Source organism: Prionailurus bengalensis, chromosome A2, assembly GCF_016509475.1.
Source record: "Prionailurus bengalensis isolate Pbe53 chromosome A2, Fcat_Pben_1.1_paternal_pri, whole genome shotgun sequence".
NCBI lineage: Eukaryota > Metazoa > Chordata > Mammalia > Carnivora > Felidae > Prionailurus > Prionailurus bengalensis.
In genome coordinates this window covers 51,493,085-51,512,160 of record NC_057348.1, presented here as the reverse complement: position 1 = coordinate 51,512,160, position 19,076 = coordinate 51,493,085, and the positions used below count along the sequence as shown (strand labels likewise).

The 19,076-nt window shown below is 40.7% G+C and overlaps 1 protein-coding gene across 2 annotated transcripts; it reads right to left on the bottom strand.

The window, feature by feature from the left end:
* Nucleotides 1-2,523: 2,523 nt before the first annotated feature.
* Nucleotides 2,524-17,568, bottom strand: BRK1 (BRICK1 subunit of SCAR/WAVE actin nucleating complex). 2 transcript variants are annotated; one of them, XM_043588103.1, is made up of 4 exons: nt 17,268-17,482; nt 9,727-9,809; nt 9,457-9,466; nt 2,524-2,672 (listed from the first exon to the last, which is right to left on the bottom strand). In XM_043588103.1, exons 1-4 carry the CDS (start codon nt 17,383-17,385, stop codon nt 2,545-2,547), a joined length of 339 nt encoding a protein of 112 aa, XP_043444038.1. In that variant the 5' UTR covers nt 17,386-17,482; the 3' UTR covers nt 2,524-2,544. The 2 variants fall into 2 exon arrangements, with proteins under 2 accessions (XP_043444038.1, XP_043444039.1); XM_043588104.1 differs by lacking the exon at nt 2,524-2,672 and having other exon boundaries at nt 8,767-9,466; nt 17,268-17,568.
* Nucleotides 17,569-19,076: the final 1,508 nt, after the last annotated feature.

The following is a 19,076-nucleotide window of genomic DNA, read 5'->3' as shown; positions in this document are numbered from 1 at the left end:
TCGCACCGATAAGTTTTTGACACAGCATTTCCTTAGCTTCATTTATTCTAAGACCTTCATGGTTTTTGCCATATTCTCCCTACCAAATGCGCTATTATTTATTTAATAATTTTCTCGTTTGTTTTGTCTCCATCTTCGGTCACAAAATTCGAATTTTGTGTAGAAGAATATAATAAAGTCAAAATGTCCGTCTCCCCCAGCCACCCATAAAGACTCCGCGGAGACAAGAAGTATTACCAGTTTTTGTGCTTCCTTTAAAAAAAAAATTTTTTTTTAACATTTATTTAATTTTGAGAGAGAGGGAGACACAGGATCCGAAGCAGGCTCCAGGATCCGAAGCAGGCTCCAGGCTCCGAGCTGTCAGCACAGAGCCTGATGTGGGGCTCAAACCCACGAACCTTGAGGTGAGATCATGACCTGAGTCTGGCGCTCAATCGACTGAGCCACCCAGGTGCCCCTTTGTGCTTCCTTTTAAAGGTATTCTGTACATATGCAAAGCAGTTGAACAAGTTTAAGAAATTTTATATTACTACCATCAGTGGAAATTCGCTCTCATTTGCCACGTAAGAGTACAGTGGGACTAAGTTAAATGAAAACAAAACAGTTAAATTTTATCTATAGTATGTTAAAAGCTCTCAGCCTGCTCTTTCTTGGTTCGACGGGTTAGCCAAGTGTTAGATGTTAAGCACCAAGTATTAGCTGTGAAACCAACTTTCTCCTGGACGTAATCAAAAGGATTAATGGAAATTGAAAATGGGATAATATTTGATACTGCAGTCTATGTGCGATTTGAAATTCACATCCACCTGGGTTCTCATTCCAGGTGTAGCTTCAGATCTGTGATGTTGGGCAGAATTCTTTAAATTCTCTGAGACCTTGCTCATTTTTAAAAAGTATGTCCCAGGGGCGCCCGGGTGGCACAGTCAGATCTCAGGTCATGATCTCAAGGGTTCCTGAGTTTGAGCCCCACATTGGGCTATGCACTGATTGATGGTGCAGAGCCTGCTTGGGATTCTCTCTTCTTTGTGCCCCTCCCCGACTTGTGCTCACTCTCTCTCTCTAAATAAATAAATTTTATTATATATATATAGTCCCCTAACCAAGTGTTGAGGGGGAAGTGGTAAGTGTCTAGTACATAGTAAGCACTCAGAGCAATTCTCAGCAGTTAATAATATAAATTAAACACATTGTCTCAGTCCTGAAAATGTTCACAGGCTACTGGGCAAGCATACAAGACATGCTGTTAGAATATGATATTGATTGTAGAAGAGCAAGGTGTAAAGTCGTTTGCTGGACCTGAAAAATTCAGGCTAGGCTTCCCAGGAGTTTTATCTGGAATGAACTTTGAAGAATAGAGCTACAAGTTTTCCCTTCCCATTTATCATCAGACAAATACCCACCTAGGATGTCAGATAAGGGCTCATTGGCAGACTTCCCAATCCAGTTTTCTTCTCATTGGTTTTATATCCTGCCTCTAAGTCTAGGACTCGACAGTCCTACCACTTACTGAAAATCCATTTGGAGGCCCAAGCCAAAGAGAGACATATATTTATGCTCATGGACCAACACTATGGCCCTAACATTTAAAAGAAATGGCAGAGGGAGAATGGACAAAGAAAAATTTTTTGTTTGGCTATACTCCTGGGCAGCTGTTCTCAACCAAATCTGCAAAAGCAGAAGAGGTTTCGATTTGTGATTTTAGATGTATGATGACCCACTGGAACAACTTCATTCCAGTTTCTTCAATTGCCTGACAAGAAAGACTGATGCGAAATTCTCCACAAACCATACTGGAAAATGGCAACCCTATCAAAATGAGAGGAGGCTTATTTAGAATTTGGAAATGAATAAAAATGCATGGGGCGGGGGGGGGGGGCACCTGGGTGGCTCAGTCAGTTGAGTGTTTAACTTCTGCTCAGGTTATGATCTCACAGTTCGTGGGTTTGAGCACCGTTTCAGGTTGTGCGCTGACAGCTCAGAGCCTGGAGCCTGCTTCAGATTGTGTCTCCCTCTCTCTCTCTGCCCCTCCCTCACTCATTTCTCTCTCTCAAAATAATAAACATTAAAAAATTTAAAAATACAGGGGGAAAAGCTATCAAATTGTATGTATAGTGTGGTGACCTTTATGCAGTTATTCCCCCACCCCCATTTTTTAGAATATAGTTTTATTACCTTTGTAATGAAAACTAAATCAGTTCCTTTTTCCCCCAGTCTTGAGATATAATTGACCCAAATCAATTTTTTTTAATACTTTTTATTTTTAAGTAATCTCTACATCCAACATGGGGCTTGAACTCATGACCCCGAGATCGAGTTACATGGTTTTCTGCCACCCCTGGGTGGCTCAGTTAAGCCTCTGACTTCAGCTCAGGCCATGATCTCGCAGTTTGTGAGTTCAAGTCCTGCAATGGGCTCTGTGCTGACAGTTCAGAGCCTGGAGCCTGCTTTGGATTCTGTCTCCCTCTCTCTCTGCCCCTCCCACGCTTGCACTCCAGGTCTCTATCCCTCTCAAAAAATAAAACATTTACATATAAATGTTTTATTTTAAAAAATTGGAAGCATGTATAAGGGTGTGCAGACGGTGGTCAGAGGAGTGTGCTGGATTAGAGGTTCATCATTTCCTGCCTTGTTGAAAATGATGGCAAGAGTCCCATCCAAGGAGTCAGGCAAATCTACAAAGGAACACCAGAACCTTGGGTGATTTTGCCATGGAGTTTCCTTGAAAGTACATTATACAAAGTATCCTGATGGCTTCCAGCAGGAAGAGTGGCCAGCAGGGATGACCTCCAGCTATATTGAACATCAACATGGAAACATTTGTGGAGGAAAACCCCAAGGAAAGATAGGACTTCCTGTTAAATTACAATGGTTCAGAGACATCAAAATTTACAAGATTCATTCCAACATACCCTCATTTGTACTTCCAGGTTAGTAAAGTGAAACATACCAGTTTAATAATATTACAGAAATGCCTACATCCGTAAAATGAGAGCAGTTATTTAAATGCAAGGCTTAAGACTGATATTACATCATTGCAAATAATTACAAAGACTATTTAAGAGGAAGGAAAACATGTTTTAGGCTATACCAAGGAAAACTAGAGGCTATATTGTTCTTACATTACACTTTCCACTATGCAAAAGCAAACATGAAGAGAGGAATAGAAGAAAATACACCTACATATTTTAATATAACTGGTTATTTCTCTCCCCTTCTATTTTAATGTCTTTTATAAATTTTCCTTTAGAAGGATACATTCTGCCTTGTTTATATTTTGACCAATTAGAAAATACAAAGAAGTACAAATAATAAAGCAAACACTGATAATCTCACCGTACAAATTCAACAGTATGTTATCATATTTACTTTTTTATTTTTTCAACAAAACATATGATGAGGCTAAAATCCCCTTTAACATCCACTCTGGTCCCATTTCCCTCATTCCTCCCCAGGAGCAATAACTATCTCAAGTTGGACGTGTATCTATTCAGGCTCTTTTCCCCCCTAAATTTATTTTAAATTTACATATAGAATTCACATTTTGGTGTATAGATCCAAGTTTTGACAACACAGTCACGTAACCATCACCACAGCTAAGATACAGAGTATCTCATCACCCCCAAAAGATGCTGTGACCAACCTCTACCTGTAGGCCTAAGCCTTGACAACCACTGTTCTGTCTTCTGTCCCTCGTGTTGCTTTTCCCACAATGTCATGTAATGGAATCACGCAGTACATAGCCTTTTGAGCCTGGCTTTTTACTTGGCATAATCGATTTGAGATTCATCCATGTTGTATCAACAGCTTATTCCTTCTCATTGCCAAATGGTATTCCGCCATCCACTCACTAACTGAAGGACACTGAGTTGTTCCCAGTTTTCAGCAATCATGAACAAAGCTATTATAAACATTTGCATACAGGTTGTTTTGTGTGTGGGTGAACATAAGTTTTCACTTGTCCTAAGTGAGAATCATCTAGGAGTGAAATCGTTGGGTCACACAGGAAGTGTGTTTTCCCACAGTGGCTCTATCACTGCATTCTCACCAGCAACGCAGGCAGGCGTGTTCCAGTTGCTCCACATCCTCGCCTGCACTTGGTATTAGTTTTGTTATTTTAAAGTTTTAGCTCTTCTAATAGATCGTATAGTGGGAATTCACTAAGGTTTTAATTTGTGTTTCCCAGTGACTGGCAATGTTGAGTATCTTTTCATGAGCTTATTTGCCATCGTTTTGTCTCTGAAGCCCTTTGAACATTTATTAGACTTTTTATTGATGAATTTTGATAGTTCTTTTATCCAGGCCAATTTTTAGTGCTTCTCATACACTTATGCGTACCTATAATCTATATGCAGTATCGTATGACTATCACAGGTGTTTTAAAAAAACAAACAAACAACTAAAACTAAAGTAACCAAATAACAGAAAAACTTGATTCTGACAAATAAAACTTTAGCCAATGATATCTTTCCTATTTAATAAAGTTGATACTGCATTGTTCCTCTATGTTCTTTTTTTCCTGAGTTTTTAAATGAAATGTCATTTTGGTATCCTCTGGGTTGTTCGGGAAAATACCAGTGAACCATGACTACATTATACTCTCTAAGAGCAGGATCTATATGTCTGTTTCTCACCATTTTATCTCCAGTGCCTTACGCACAGGAGACATACAGTATATTTGATGCTAATAAACAACTTCTTAGGCATAGTGTTTGTCAAAGCCAAACTGAATTACTTATTGAATTAAACATTTTCCTTTTAAAAAAAGTATATTAATAAAGTGTTTCTCCTTATAATGCACTTATTGTCCATGTGAACTCTTAAAGTCACACTGGGATTATCACATTAAATGAGTTCAAATTTGGGGATAAAATAAATACTCTCAATTCAAAAATATGTTATATGAATATATATAAATTCTTTGTACTATTCTTATAACTTTTCTACAAGCCTGAAAATTGTTTCACAATAAAATTATTTGTTTAAAAACATGTTATTGTTGGGGGATGCAGATTAAGGCACAATAACAACCTCATACTTGGGTCATCTCAACAAACCCAAAGGTGCCCAAAGAGCCACAGGAAACCCTGCCCCAGAGTTTTTTGATGCAAACACTGATGCCAAAGGGTGACACTTAGCTACACGTGACAGTTGCTCTTTGTTCTGTCAGGTTATCAATTCGTTCCAAGGAGAGGCTGATAAAGGACCAGCACTGCACAGAAAACAGAAACCTGATGTGTGAGTCCTTGAATAGCTCTGCACAGAGCGGGGATAAGGAGAGCTGGGTTTTAGTTTTGGCCTGGCCTGACCACGTAAGTGGATGGGCATGTCACACAACCTGTCTGGATTTGTTTATTCATTTCTAAAATGGCAAGAGTAGACTTGATTATCCCTAAAATTTTTTCTCGTCTTAGTTCTGTGAGTTTTATTGCTAGCTAATCCTAATCTTTAGACAACTTAGTATTAAGGTTAGCTTTTCTTCAGAAAATAAACCTGAGAGCCCTAAATCACCTGATTTTCTGTTATATAATCTACTTGACAACCACACCTGCCTTCAGACAGCAGCTGTATTTTTGTACAGTTCCTAATGGCACCGACTGTCTACAAACTGCCAGAGTAACTCACATTCTCCAAAGCCAAGTTTGGACAAAGATTTTCTCACATGCAACAGTCTGAAACTGAGTACAATAGCTGGGAAGGAGCCTGGAGGTGAAAAATGGCCTTTCTGTCACACTCAGCATGGCCTACAATAACAAATACCGTTTATAAACATGCCTTCAGCTTTATGAAATAAAGGTGGAAAATTCAAAGTACTAAGTAACAAGAGCAACATAACAGAACTTCGTACGTCTCTAATGCCAAAAACATCAATTCCCTATTTCTTCCTGCTTCTGAAATCTAGGTCAAGCTTAGTTTTTCAAGAGATTGAAAACTGTTTTATTATCAAGAGATGTGTAATCCTCATAGCTCACTGGCTCAAACCCCCTACTTTTTAGTTTTTTGATAAATATGCAAATTAAACCAAATTGCAGGGCAGAAATTATTTCCAAGTATGAGAGAATGAAGAGGTTCTCTTGAAGGTTCCTATGGATGGTGGAGAGATTTGTCATAGATAGCTCATTTCCCACTCACATTAGAAAACAGGAAAGTCCTTCAGAATTATCTTTCTTCAGAAATCATTAAGATGTCATAAGGAAAGGAAGAGAGGCACCATGCAGGTAACTTCCCTATGTCAAACCTCAGAAGAAAATGAACTCAATCTAGTTTTTCATTATGATGAGGTGACTGAGAACAACTGGAATTTAGCAAATCTGAGCATATTTTATCCTTCTGAAACTCTATCTTCTTACAGTTCAAATCAAAAGAACTACCCTGTCAACCTCTTAGTTTTGTTATAAGCACTGAACATTAGTGTTTAAAAGAAAGACCAGAATGATTTAATAAATGCAGATTAAAATGTAAAATAGAACTTTATCATCCTCAGTAAGGATAAAATATTAGTATTTTGGAACTGTTACTGCTTAAGTTGAAGAAGCTGACACCCTGGAGACAAAAATAAATGGTTGTTTAACCTAACAATACGGACTGCAATGACCTGTGAGCAAAGACTCATATGACATGAGAGTAAATTCCAGTTTCTGGAGTCTGACCAGATAAGGTCTTTCAGAAGGGGGATACAGCTGCTTCTTTTGGCTCAACCCAAAATAGCTGGAGGAAGCACTAGAGTGGATTAAATTCCTTAGGCAAGGCTTCCAGAACATACAGCATAAAATCAAACCTTCAGAGAAAGGAAGCGGTTAGGAGCAAAACTACGCAACACAGACATAAATGCAAACGGTATTTGCCAGACACAGCAAGGACAGCCTGTGAAGCCTTCTTAACAAAAGAAAAGATGGAAGCATGTAAGGCTAACACAGGTTTGTAGTGTCTTCGTGTGAGGACAGTGAAAGGGCACTGGCCTGGGAACGAGAAAATAAATTTTAGATTTCATATACCACAGTCAGAATCAAAGAATGGTTAGAACAGTCTGAGTCAGGTAGGTCCAGGTTCAAATCCCAGTTCCTTCCCTTACTTCGTATGGCTTTGGACAAGTTTTAGCCTCTCAAAACTAGTTCGTCACCTATTACACGGAGATAAGAATGCCTACTTCTTCAAGTCTGAGGATTAAATGAAATAAAGTACAAAAAGCAATGAGCACATCTAGCACATGTAATAATAAATTATAGACAACACAAGCTACATATCCTTGAGCAAACCAGGGCCTCATTTTATAAAGGGAGTGGTAACACAGAAAAGCACTCTCACACCTTGAAGTGCCAGAGGTGATGAAGGGGTTACTACCAGCGGGAGGCTGTGTTCTGTGTTCCCTTGTTTCCCACATCAAATATTACTAGTTGTTTTCCTTACAACCAGCAAGTTACCATTAGCAACATGGCATTACTTAGGACACTAACTTTTTTTAGAAATGTTACTTCAGTATCAGTAAATTAACAGATTAGTATCCATACAACCGTAAGGAATTTATTGAGCATTTTATAAAGGAAGGGTTTTTCCTGTTTCTGTTGGTTACCATCTCTTTTTCCCCTATCACTAACTCATGGTATAGTCCTTGCATATAGCAGGAACTCAATAAAGGTCTGCTACTCTGACTGCGGAGCACCAGATGACCTACATCTTGAACTTTAGAAGTACTTACTTCATCCTGGACAGGACAGAGCTATTATGAATAACGAACTCAAGTGACTCAAGTGACTGTTAAGAGCACTATACTGATGAGCTCAACAGTGTTCAAAAATAACACTTACTATAGGAAAGAATGTCAGGTTTGTCTCCATTGAAAAATCCCATTTTTAAATGAAGGTACTACTTAAAATGACCTTTCAAAGGTCTAAGCAGAGGTTCCAAAAGATGTGACAATGCAAAGCAGCATGGGCTCTACAAGTCAATTTAATTGGTGTTTATTGACCACCCGCCTTCCTCAAGGCACCTAGCTGGGCAATACAGGAAAAGGTACTCATGTATATTACACCAGGTAGACACTACACCAGAGAATGACTCATAACAAGATCAAATCCAGAGCTGAAGTGTGTGTTAGCATGGCAAGATGGGATGGGAGGGATTGAGAAAAGGAAAAGGGCAGTACTAAATGAAAAGTAAAGTCTAGGAGAACTTTCTAGAAGAGGTTTGACTCAAGCTACCCTTGAATAGCAAATACGATTTGAATGGAGGGAAATGTGTGTGCTTGGAGCATAAGGACTTCTATGTGACTGAAACAGAGATTCTACATAAGAAATAAACCTTTAGGAGTAGGGTGGCCTAAGTTCATAGCAAGTTTTGGATTCCAGAATGAAAAGTTTTAGACCCTTCTGTTTAAACTCTTTGCTTTTCAAAAGAAATAGACATTTAGCTCTTACCTGATAAAACTAATAGTCTGCCCTGGGCTGCGGTTAAACTGTGTGGATGCTGGCATTTCAGTAGACTAGAAGCATCATGCCTGATTCAGTGCTGTAGCTTTTATTGGAGCATAACATGCCTACATAATAAGTACCTGGGAAATGTCTGCTGAATGACCAAATGATTCCCCAGGATGTATCAGTCAGCTAAAAGTCCAAACATGGAGGGGCTCCAGCTGGTAGGCAACCTAGACTTTGATCAAAGAGCAACATCTGAGAGTTTTATGTCAGAGTAATCATCCCGCACGTCAGATTTCTGTGGAATGGGTGAGCCCCATCTCTAGCTCCTCTCCCCACCACAATCACAGCAGTCAAATAAAGTTGAGGAGTTTATTAGGGAAATATGAGAGGCAAAGACACCCCAAGTGACAGAAAGAAAATTCTGAAAATGTCCCTTCAAGCCAAGTGGGGGCCTGGCCTTGACCTCCCCAAAAGGACAAGAAACTGGTGGGTTACCAACAACATTCTCTTGTGGCCACCTTGCCGGGGCATAAGTGTCTCAGACAGGACTGCCTCCCACCCCCCCACCAAAGGTGGAAAGGAGACAAAGACTGTTTATAGAACCAATGCAGAGGCAATGAGAGCTGTAAGGAAAGTGTGTGTGTATGTGTTGTGTGTGTGTGTGTGAGAGAGAGAGAGAGAGAGAGACAGAGAGAGAGAGAAAATGAGGTGGGGAGGACCTTAACAAAGAGTCCCAGGCGTCTGGCTCTGCACGCCTCAAATACGTTGACAAACAGTTCTACAAAATGTTACTTAAAAGGTAAAATGCCTAATGTTGTTTCCGAGAGTTCCCCTGGACTTCTTCCCACATGCCACATCACACACCGATGTACATGGCAGAGCCCAAAGGCCACGCTTTTGAAAAAAGAAAAACAAGAATAAGCCCTGTTGCTCTTTAAGGAGAGAGGAAGGAGCTGAGGCTGCTGGGGCCTTTCCCACGTAGGCCTGTGTTCTGTAAAGCAACTTCCCAGCAGCAGCATGGCACAGTTCTAGGTGAGGGTCTCACCTTTTGTCACCTGTCAAAGGAAATTGACAATTAGATAAATTCACAAAGAGTAAAAAAATCTTTTTATAGATCCTAGGTAGTTGGGAGTGGTAAGAAAGATAACAGCTTTGGAGTCCAGAAACCTGGGTCAAATCCAGGGAACTGAGTCCATTAACTTCTCTAAGGCTGTTATTGCTTCCATGTTTGTTTCAGTAACAAGTAGAAATGTGCATTCTCTCTGCACAACCCTTGCCTAGCGTCATGAGGAAGTACCTTCCCTGACATACTCACCCGTGCTTCAATGTACTCTATTCTCCGTTCGAGGGCTGTCAATTTCTCGTTTAGTGTTGCAAGTCTTGAACGACAAGACATATCTGGTAAAAGGAGACTGATGTTCAGGATTAATGTCATTCCAAATACAGACACACACACACACACACGCGCGCGCGCGCGCACACGCATGTACACACAGCCCCTAGCTGAAGAGGAGGAATGATATATCATGCAGAGCCCAAATGAGAGCAGATGGGCAAAGCAGGGGAATGCAGAAGAGGTCAGAATTATATTAGGAACACAGCTGCTTAGAATGGACCTGCTGAACTTCCTACCAAGGGTGGTAGGCAGAGAAAATAACCCCTAAAGATGTCCATGACCTAATCCCCCAAACCTGTGAATATGTATCCTACACGACAAAAAGGACTTTGTGGATATGATTAAGTTTAAGGACCCTGAGATCCAGGATTATCCAGATGGACACAATCTAATCACAAATCCTAAATGTAAGAGACAGGGAAAAGGTGGAGGAAGAAGAAGAGATTCAAAGTGTGAGGGGAACTCAACCTGCTATTGCTGCCTTTGAAGATGGAGGAAGAAGACCATGAGCCAAAGGATGCCAGTGACCTTGAGAAGCTGGGAACAGCCCTCAGCTGAAAGCAAGCAAGGAAATAGAGATCTCAGGCCTACAGCCACAAGAAACTGAATTCTGCCAGCAACTCAATGAGCAAGGAAATGGATCTTCTCCTAGAGTCTCCAGAAAGAAAGGCAGCCCTGCTGACACCCTGATTTTAGCCCAGGGAACTGATGTTGGACTTCCAATCTACTCAGCTGTAAAACAATAAACTTATGTGATAAAAGCGGCTAAAGTTATGGTAACTTGTTATGGCAGCCAGTAAAAACTAACACACCAACACTGTACAGGTGGCTATTTGCTAAAAGGCAAACCAAGAGTTTCAAGAAAGGGGAAGCAACAAGAGGAAGAAAATAATCTCAACAGGGAGGAGAAACAGAGGCCAAGAAAGCAGCAGCGACTGTGGAGAGGAGGAAAGGCATCACTGCTTTTGCTCTAGGAAGGTACTTAATGTGTCATCACTATGTGTGCAGGCATTTCAGAATGAGAAAAAACTTGGGAGAACATCAAATACCCTGTGAAGCCCACATTCCATCTGTGGAAAACAGCAAAACTCCTTTTCTTCCTTTATCCTTCTAATCTTCTTTCTCTACCTCATCCAAAATGAAACCTCAGATTTCCCCTAAAATACCTTTTCCTCTGCAAACTCCTCTAACAGAAACCACTTTACTACTCTTTCCCCAACCATTCTCAATACATAGGAGAAAAGGTTTCTAGACATGCTAATTATTTCCTACCTCTTCAACTTCACTGTTTGCTCATCCTCAATAATCTTCACTTTTTAAGCCTAAAATATCCTCTCTCCAAGACAATCTCCCACTCAGTGATTTAACACTTAGCTCACAACTTCCTCTTCATCTCTTCCTTGTTATGCAAAAGCACTTGGGCATCTATTTCGACAAATTTTCCTTCACCCAGATTTTGCCTCAACCCCACGTCCAAATCTTCTCCATGTCCAAATCTTACTCATCTTGCCTGTCTAAACATTCTCCTTCAAGGTTCACTTCAAATTGGGCCTCTGAGAGGTCTGTGACAGATGGATATAATTCTCCCTCTGCTGTACATTTATGGTTGAATTTATAGTTTATGTACTTGGTCTTAGTTATCATTTCCCCCTTTGAATACAGATTTAACAAATAAGAATGTTCACCACTTGGGGCGCCTGGGTGGCTCAGTTGGTTAAGCGTCCGACTTTGGCTCAGGTCATGATCTCACAGTTTGTAAGTTCAAGCCCCACATCGGGCTCTGTGCTGACAGCTTAGAGCCTGGAGCCTTCTTAGAATTCTGTATCTCCTTCCCTCTCTCTGCTCCTCCCCTGCTCATGCTTTGTCTCTCTCTCTCTCTCTCTCTCTCTCCTTCAAAAAAATAAAAAATAAAAAAAAGAATGTTCACCACTATTACTTACGAATGATTTCATGAAGTAGGGCATATTTATGAAAGACTATTAAAACCAACCATTAAAAATTACAAGTTTGCATCTTTTTAACAAGTCACTAAAAAAACAAACAAAAAAGGCATCATTTTAACAAATCATTAAAAAACAAAACAAGGGGTGCCTGGGTGGCTCATTTGCTTAAGTGTCCGAATAAGAGTTCAAGCCCTAGGTCAGGCTCTGTGCTGACAGCTCAGAGCCAGGAGCCTGCTTCAGATTCTTCCTCTCCCTCTCTCTCTGCCCCTCCCCTGCGCGCAAACAAAATTACAAGGTTGAATACTCAATGACACGAGAAAATGCTCATGCTACATAGCCCAATGATATTTATATATTTATAATTTATCATTTATTTCCATGTCTGCTCCCCACTAGAATAAGTTCATTAAAGGCAGATACTGACTCTTATTAATCTTTGAAATATTAGTATCTTGCCTGGCACAGAGATGTTTTTGAAAAAAAAAAAAAAAAGATGGATTCTGGCATATTGGTATCAGTAGAACAAAAAATTGGCTCTAGTGTGACTCTACTAATTCTACAAGTGGGGAAACCAAAGCCCATCTTGGATAACTGATGGGACAAAACAGTAAGGAGCACAACTGAGTTCAGAACCCAGTTCGCTTACTGCCCTGGATGGTACCTTCCCACCACACACAACATTACCATCTTTAGGAACCTCTGAGGCCGTAATTTATTCCCCACATCTCTCTCTCTCTCTCTCTCTCTCTCTCTCTCTCTCAAGTTTGTTTATTTTGAGAGAGAGAGAGAGAGAGAGAGAGAGAGAGCATGTGCAGGGGAGGGGCAAAGAGAAAGGGAGAATCCTAAGCAAGCTCTGTGCTATCAGCGCAGAGCCCAATGCAGGGCTCAAACTCACGAAACTGAAATCATGACCTGAGCCAAAATTAAGAGTCAGACACTTAACTGACTGAGGCACCCAGGTGTCCCTATTCCCCACATCTCTTTTTTTAATGTTTATTTATTTTTGATAGAGAAACAGACAGCATGCGAGGTGGGGGGAGGGGCAGAGAGTGAGACACAGGATCTGAAGCAGGTTCCAGGCTCCTAGCTGTCAGCAGAGCCCGATGTGGGGCTCGAACTTACGAACTGTGAGATCATGACCTGAGCAGAAGTTGGACACTCAACTGACTGAGCCTGGAGTCCCCTCCCCACATCTCTTAAAATATGCTTATAGCCTGACTCTTCGATTTACTGGTTCCTTTTTTTCTTTTTGTTTCCATACTAGGTATTTTCCCACTCACCCATCTTCATTATTCTTTTTTAAAAATAGCTTAATTGATATATAATTTATATACCATGAACTTCACTTGCTTAAAATATACAATTCAATAGTTTTTAGAACAGAGTTGTACAACCATCACCATAATCTAATTTTAGAACATCCTCATAATCCCTACATGAAACCTTGTACCAATGAGCAGCCATTCCCCATTCAGCCTTACCCCAACTGCTGGCAACCATTCATCTTTCTGTCTCTATGGATTTGCCTATTCTGGACATTCTCCATTCCTCTTTTAAATCGTTTTGTTTATCTGCTAGTGCTGCTTCTTCTAATTCCTAGATCTAGCTTGAGTACAAAGACCTCAGCACCCTCTTTTCCTGGATCCACCTTCACTGCCAGGACGGCCCAACAGGACCAAATCTCTTTCAATCTGGTTTTTAGCAGCTCAAAGGCACACCATGTATGCTATTCAGTAAGAGCATGAATGTTACCACTAACAACCTGTCATTTCCCATAAAAAGAAACATGCCAAAATTATCTGCAGGGGGGTGGGGTGGTGAGAGGGAGCGTTCCTTCCTGGACAGCTGTTTCTGGTCTAGCTCTGTAAATTTGGTAATGAATCCGAATCCAAGAACAACACTGTTACTGACCTAAATGGGTAAGCACTGTTGAGAAATATATAACCTCCAGAATATGTAACTCCAGAAACTAGTCATTATTTCAGATCCCAAGAAATACATATTGATTCAAGCAAAACACTGTGAAAGCACTCAGCAGCTGAACAAATCTGAAACCAGAGTGCATTTATGAGTGTGTTATCACCAGACTTTAACTGAAGACACCAGCAGTCCTAGCCAGGGTGCTTGATACTGTGTATCCATTACCACTACTGACAAATGCCAGTTACCAGCTCCTCTGAACTCTTAATGCACATAACCTTAGCCTGCAAAAATCAACACTGTCATTCTCTTGAACTGCTGTTGTAGTTACGTCTTACTTCTCTGACAGAATTCTAAATTTCTCAGGAGTGGCTACCATTTATTCTTATTTATTCCTTTTTCAGAGGATGTGTCACATAGCTGGGATCATAACAGGCATGCTACATTTGTTGGCTAAGTATAAAAACTGACATTTAGAAAAATATCACTTATTATTTTTGTTACACTTCTCTGCACAGATTAGCTTTAGAATCAGATAAAATGGTATAAAAATAAAAAGGTATCTTCCGTGACAATCTGTTTTTAGAAGTGTCCCCAATTCAAGGTACAGAACAGGCCAAGTGTTTGGGTGTTATCACTGCCTTATGATCTATGGGTTCTCGGGTTCAGGTGGGTGGTCCACCTATATTACTCTCACCTGCTGGAATCACAGGGTAAAAGCTATTTAGTCATTAGCTAACAGTGTCCTCTGCAAAGTACACGGCCTACAGAGACTCTCTGTGGCCGGGATGGGGACTGGAGGATTGCTGCCATTTCCAAAGAGCTCCAGATGCCCCCTCAAAGTAAACTCCTGGTAAATCTCTGTACCACCAAATCATATTATTATAAATTCAATATAAGCCCTACATCTACACATCAGAACTGAGGAATCACACTAAGGACTTAGAGTGGGAAAATATATCCCTCACAAGTTCATCCCGAGTCATTCAATGCCAAGACAATATATTCAAGTGTTACATGATTTATCCAGTTTCTCGGCCTGTTGGTCCTTGTCGAAACTCTTCTATCAATGATATGCTCAGTCTTCAAGAACTTGCCTCAGGTACACCTAAGTACTAAGTCAAATGGCTTTAGCTTTTTACCTTGCTTCATAATTCCATTCTTAATTGCAATTAATTGTCATTTTTCTTTAAAAGGACTAAATTCATTTCCCACAGGCTTCAAAAACTATTTAGTAATTACTCCAAACATTAGGCCACTAGCATCGCATTAAGGGAGAATAATGGCTTAAGCTAAGGAAATCCTTAAGATCCAATCCTCAACACTGGAATTCTGTGTGACTTTTCCTCAGTCTAGGACTTGTTGAAATCTCAAATAAAAAGAAAAGTCTTTATCCTCTATTTGATCACAAAATGTGATTCACACATTTGATAAAATTTCAGTGCAGCTATTCCCTTGTTTATAAAGCAAGAAAAGAGGCATTTCTCCCCTGCAAATCCAGAGCTCAAACTCTTCAATTTCTGGTCAGTTCCAAGACTCATCTGCTATAAATCTAGTGACTATAAGATGCCAAGAAGATTTGTGTCAAAGATAAACGTACGTGAATTAAAAGTTTATTAATACAATTCAGTGCTCAGAAATGAAGTTATTACGTTACCCAGATCCAAATCCGGGGAAGTGACATGCTAGATCACTTTTAAATTTTGAGTAACAGCCCCAGCGTTACTTGTAATTTTAGATGCTTTACTGATTTCACTGACATTCTTAATACTTTGATTGGATTTTCTGATCCTACCAGATAGGTGAAGTCTTTTAATTCTGCTTTTTAAAGTTAAAACTCTCCATGTCAGTGATTTTTCCAAATACTTTCCACTGCCTTTCCCAACTAAGCCAAAGTCTCAAAGCTGTGATCTTATCTTTCCATCTTTCCCCTAGCATGCAATATTTTGGTTTCTCTTCTCCAGCCCTCTCTCTGAAGGAAGATTATGAGTAAAGAATGCTGTGATCAACCTGCAATAATAGTTCAACTCTCCAGGAAAGCAGGAGAAACCAATTATGAGAACTAACATTGAAAGAGTTTGCACAGAATTTAGGAAGAAAGAAACTGAGGAAACCCAGACTATCTGAGTAGCAGGGTAAATAGGTTCAGTATTATGTTTTCAGTTCACTGCAATCCATTAGCGTAGCCTCCAACTTGAGTCTCCTAGCTCCAAATCCATGTATCTTTTTTACTAAACCATACTCCTTCACTCATGGTCCTTAAACAATTTCAGGATACATGAGATCTATGATTTGTTGCCTATCATTCCTTCCTACAACCTCTATCTATACCGAGTTATGGATGCGAATATGTATCAATTGCATATATATTTATACTGTTCTCTCATGAATACTGCCCTCACCCTCATTCCCTGGTGAGAAAATCCATCATGCCAAGGCACATCAAGATTATAATCTTATACACTTTGTAAGTAAATACATTAATACAAAACCGATGTTCCGAAGCTGTCATTATTTCATCTTCAAGACAGAAATTCCTTGAAAGCAGGAAATGATTCTTATTCTCTGTCCTCCAGAGTGGAGCTTTGAGAGAGAGCTTTGTACTGAGATCTAGTTTCTCTTGCTGATGCTTTCTAAGAAAATTCATGTTCTGTTACCTTACTCCTCAGAATGCATCAGTCCTCTGACTGGAAAATTAATTACTTTAAATCATTTTTATACACCAGTTTCCACTACTTAGTCTTAGTTGCTTGCGGCTGAAGTGCTGGAACAGGAGCACACTAGTTGGAAAAAGATCACTAGATGTCATCCTTACACCTTGCAATTACTTAAGTAAGTCTACCCAGGGCCTAGTTCGGCTAAAGAAACAGTTGGGAGAAGATGGGATGGGAGTCTCTGTTACATGTTTGCTGTCCAGAAGGACACGGAACAATGCATCAAGAATTTAAGATTATCACAAGCAAGCCACGCCTAGGAAAGATTTTGCCAAAAGCAGAATACCAACTATGGGTTAAATACTAGCAATATAGAAAGCTCCATATCCTTAAAAATCTGGACTTTACTTCTGATCTCGTCTCCTACCACTCTCAGGACAAGAAACACGAGAGACGGGAAGGGGCTGACTAAAAGGCATGGCGCTAAAATGATCCTGAAAACGATGAGGAAACTTCAAGAGACTTACACAAGCAGCGACACGGCTGCGGCTGCATTCTGAAAGGCGCACATTGAGGGCAAAGTGGGAACTGGAATGGAAGCGGGTCACAAAGGAAGCAGGGAGGCTACTGCTGAGAGAAGAAAAGAAGAAAAGAGAAGAAAAGACGGTGGATGGAGCGATCTGAAGAGTCTGGAAAAAGGAAGGACTTGTTAACGGATCTGGGGTGATAGCAATGAAGCCGATGAGCTCAGCCTGGCGCAGGATAACCCCACAGGCACTGCCCAGTGGAGCCTGAGGATCAGAGCGAGAGGGGGAAGGTGGACTCCGAAAGGAGGACGCGAAAACCAGCCCAGAGAAAGCCCCATCAAAGCTTCTGAGCGCCATCGCCAAACTGCCTGAGTGGCCTTCGACCCACCCTCGCCTCCCCCTGCTCGCCCGCTGACCGAACGAGTTGAGAAAGTCCGCGATTTTCTTGATGCTGCTGGTGATGACCTCAATGTACTCCCGGTTCGCCCAGTCCTGGTGAATCTCCCGCTGCACCGGATCCTCTTGACCCGCCATGGCTGCCGCCTAAGGAGGAGCGACTGCGCAGGCGCCCCGACCCTCCAGGCCGGCAGTGCGTCTGCGCTGCCAGTCCACACCCATGCCTTGACACCCACAAATCCACGAACATTGTGATGCGCCTGCGCGATGTCAAGTCCTCGCCTGCGTTTTAGTTCTGCTCCCACGCCCCTGAAAAAAGTCGCATCAAAAACCAGCGGGGAGACTGGAATGCGCAAGCGCCGAGACACTCCCTACCCATCACGTACCCCACCCTGGGCGGTTTTGGTCGTTGCGGGGCACGTGACCACGTGACATCCACTGCCCTAGCTGCTTCAAACTAAGGTTTGTGTCAGCAATAAGTTGGGTACAGTCAATTAAGCCACATTAAATACAACTCATTTTAAAAATGGCTTTTAGGGGCGCCTGGGTGGCGCAGTCGGTTAAGCGTCCGACTTCAGCCAGGTCACGATCTCGCGGTCCGTGAGTTCGAGCCCCGCGTCAGGCTCTGGGCTGATGGCTCGGAGCCTGGAGCCTGTTTCCGATTCTGTGTCTCCCTCTCTCTCTGCCCCTCCCCCGTTCATGCTCTGTCTCTCTCTGTCCAAAAATAAATAAACGTTGAAAAAATATTAAAAAAAAAAATGGCTTTTAACAACGCAATATGATGCCCACCTTGCAACCATCAAATGAACAAAATATTATTTTTTTCTAAACAATAATATCTAGTGGTGGAGAGGCGGAGGGGAAATTGATAGACTCCTAAATAGCTGGTCACACTGTAAACTGGCACAACTCCTTAAGGAAATTTATAAATTGATAGCAAGAACTGTCAAAAAATTCAAACTTTTTTGACCTAAACATTAAGAAAATCGTTTAAAAAAGGGGTGGGGGGAGACAGTTTAAGCACAAAGGTGCTCTTTGTGACATTGTCTATTTAAAAAAACAAAACAACTATATCTCCACAGTTGGGGAATAACTAGAATAACTAAGCGATGGTATAGCCACCTACGACGATATCATGCAGCTACTTAATATAATTAATACCATTGCTATTTAAATAAAATGGCAATTATGAACTCTATGACACATCACATACGTGATAAATGAAGGGGAAAACAAAATACAACATTTTCTTTGATTGCAATTATATGAAAATTACATCTGCTTGAGGACAAAAAGTATATACAAAAAATGTCACTGTCTTGTTTATTAAAGTAGTGGAATCATGAACAATTTTAGATTTGTTTAAGAGAGTATTTACAGTCTGCTTTGTGCAATACATGCACTGGGAAGAAACCTTTACTAACAGTCCTTTACTCAGAAACGAGATTTTACAAGCTATAAAGCTACTTTTGTAGCTTTTACCTCACTGGACCCTCACAAACCCTGTGGAAGGAAATCAGGAAGAGATTTCTCTTGATGACAAAGTTAAAGGTCACACTGTCAAATAAGTGGTGGACCTTCACCAGTTGATTCCTGACTCCAATATCTTTTCACTGAACCAATCTGAAAACAGGTTAGGGTCTATCTTGAGCTCTCCTACATATTCATAGAAATGATGCTAAAATAATAAATATCAACTGAAAATATCGAACCCCAGGCATCCAGAGGGCTATTGCCATTCAAGACCCTGCTTCCTAAGTGATGCTGTTGAAGTTAGTATCTTGCTCACATGTCACAAATATATCAGATAGATCTGCTTTTCCTTTTTT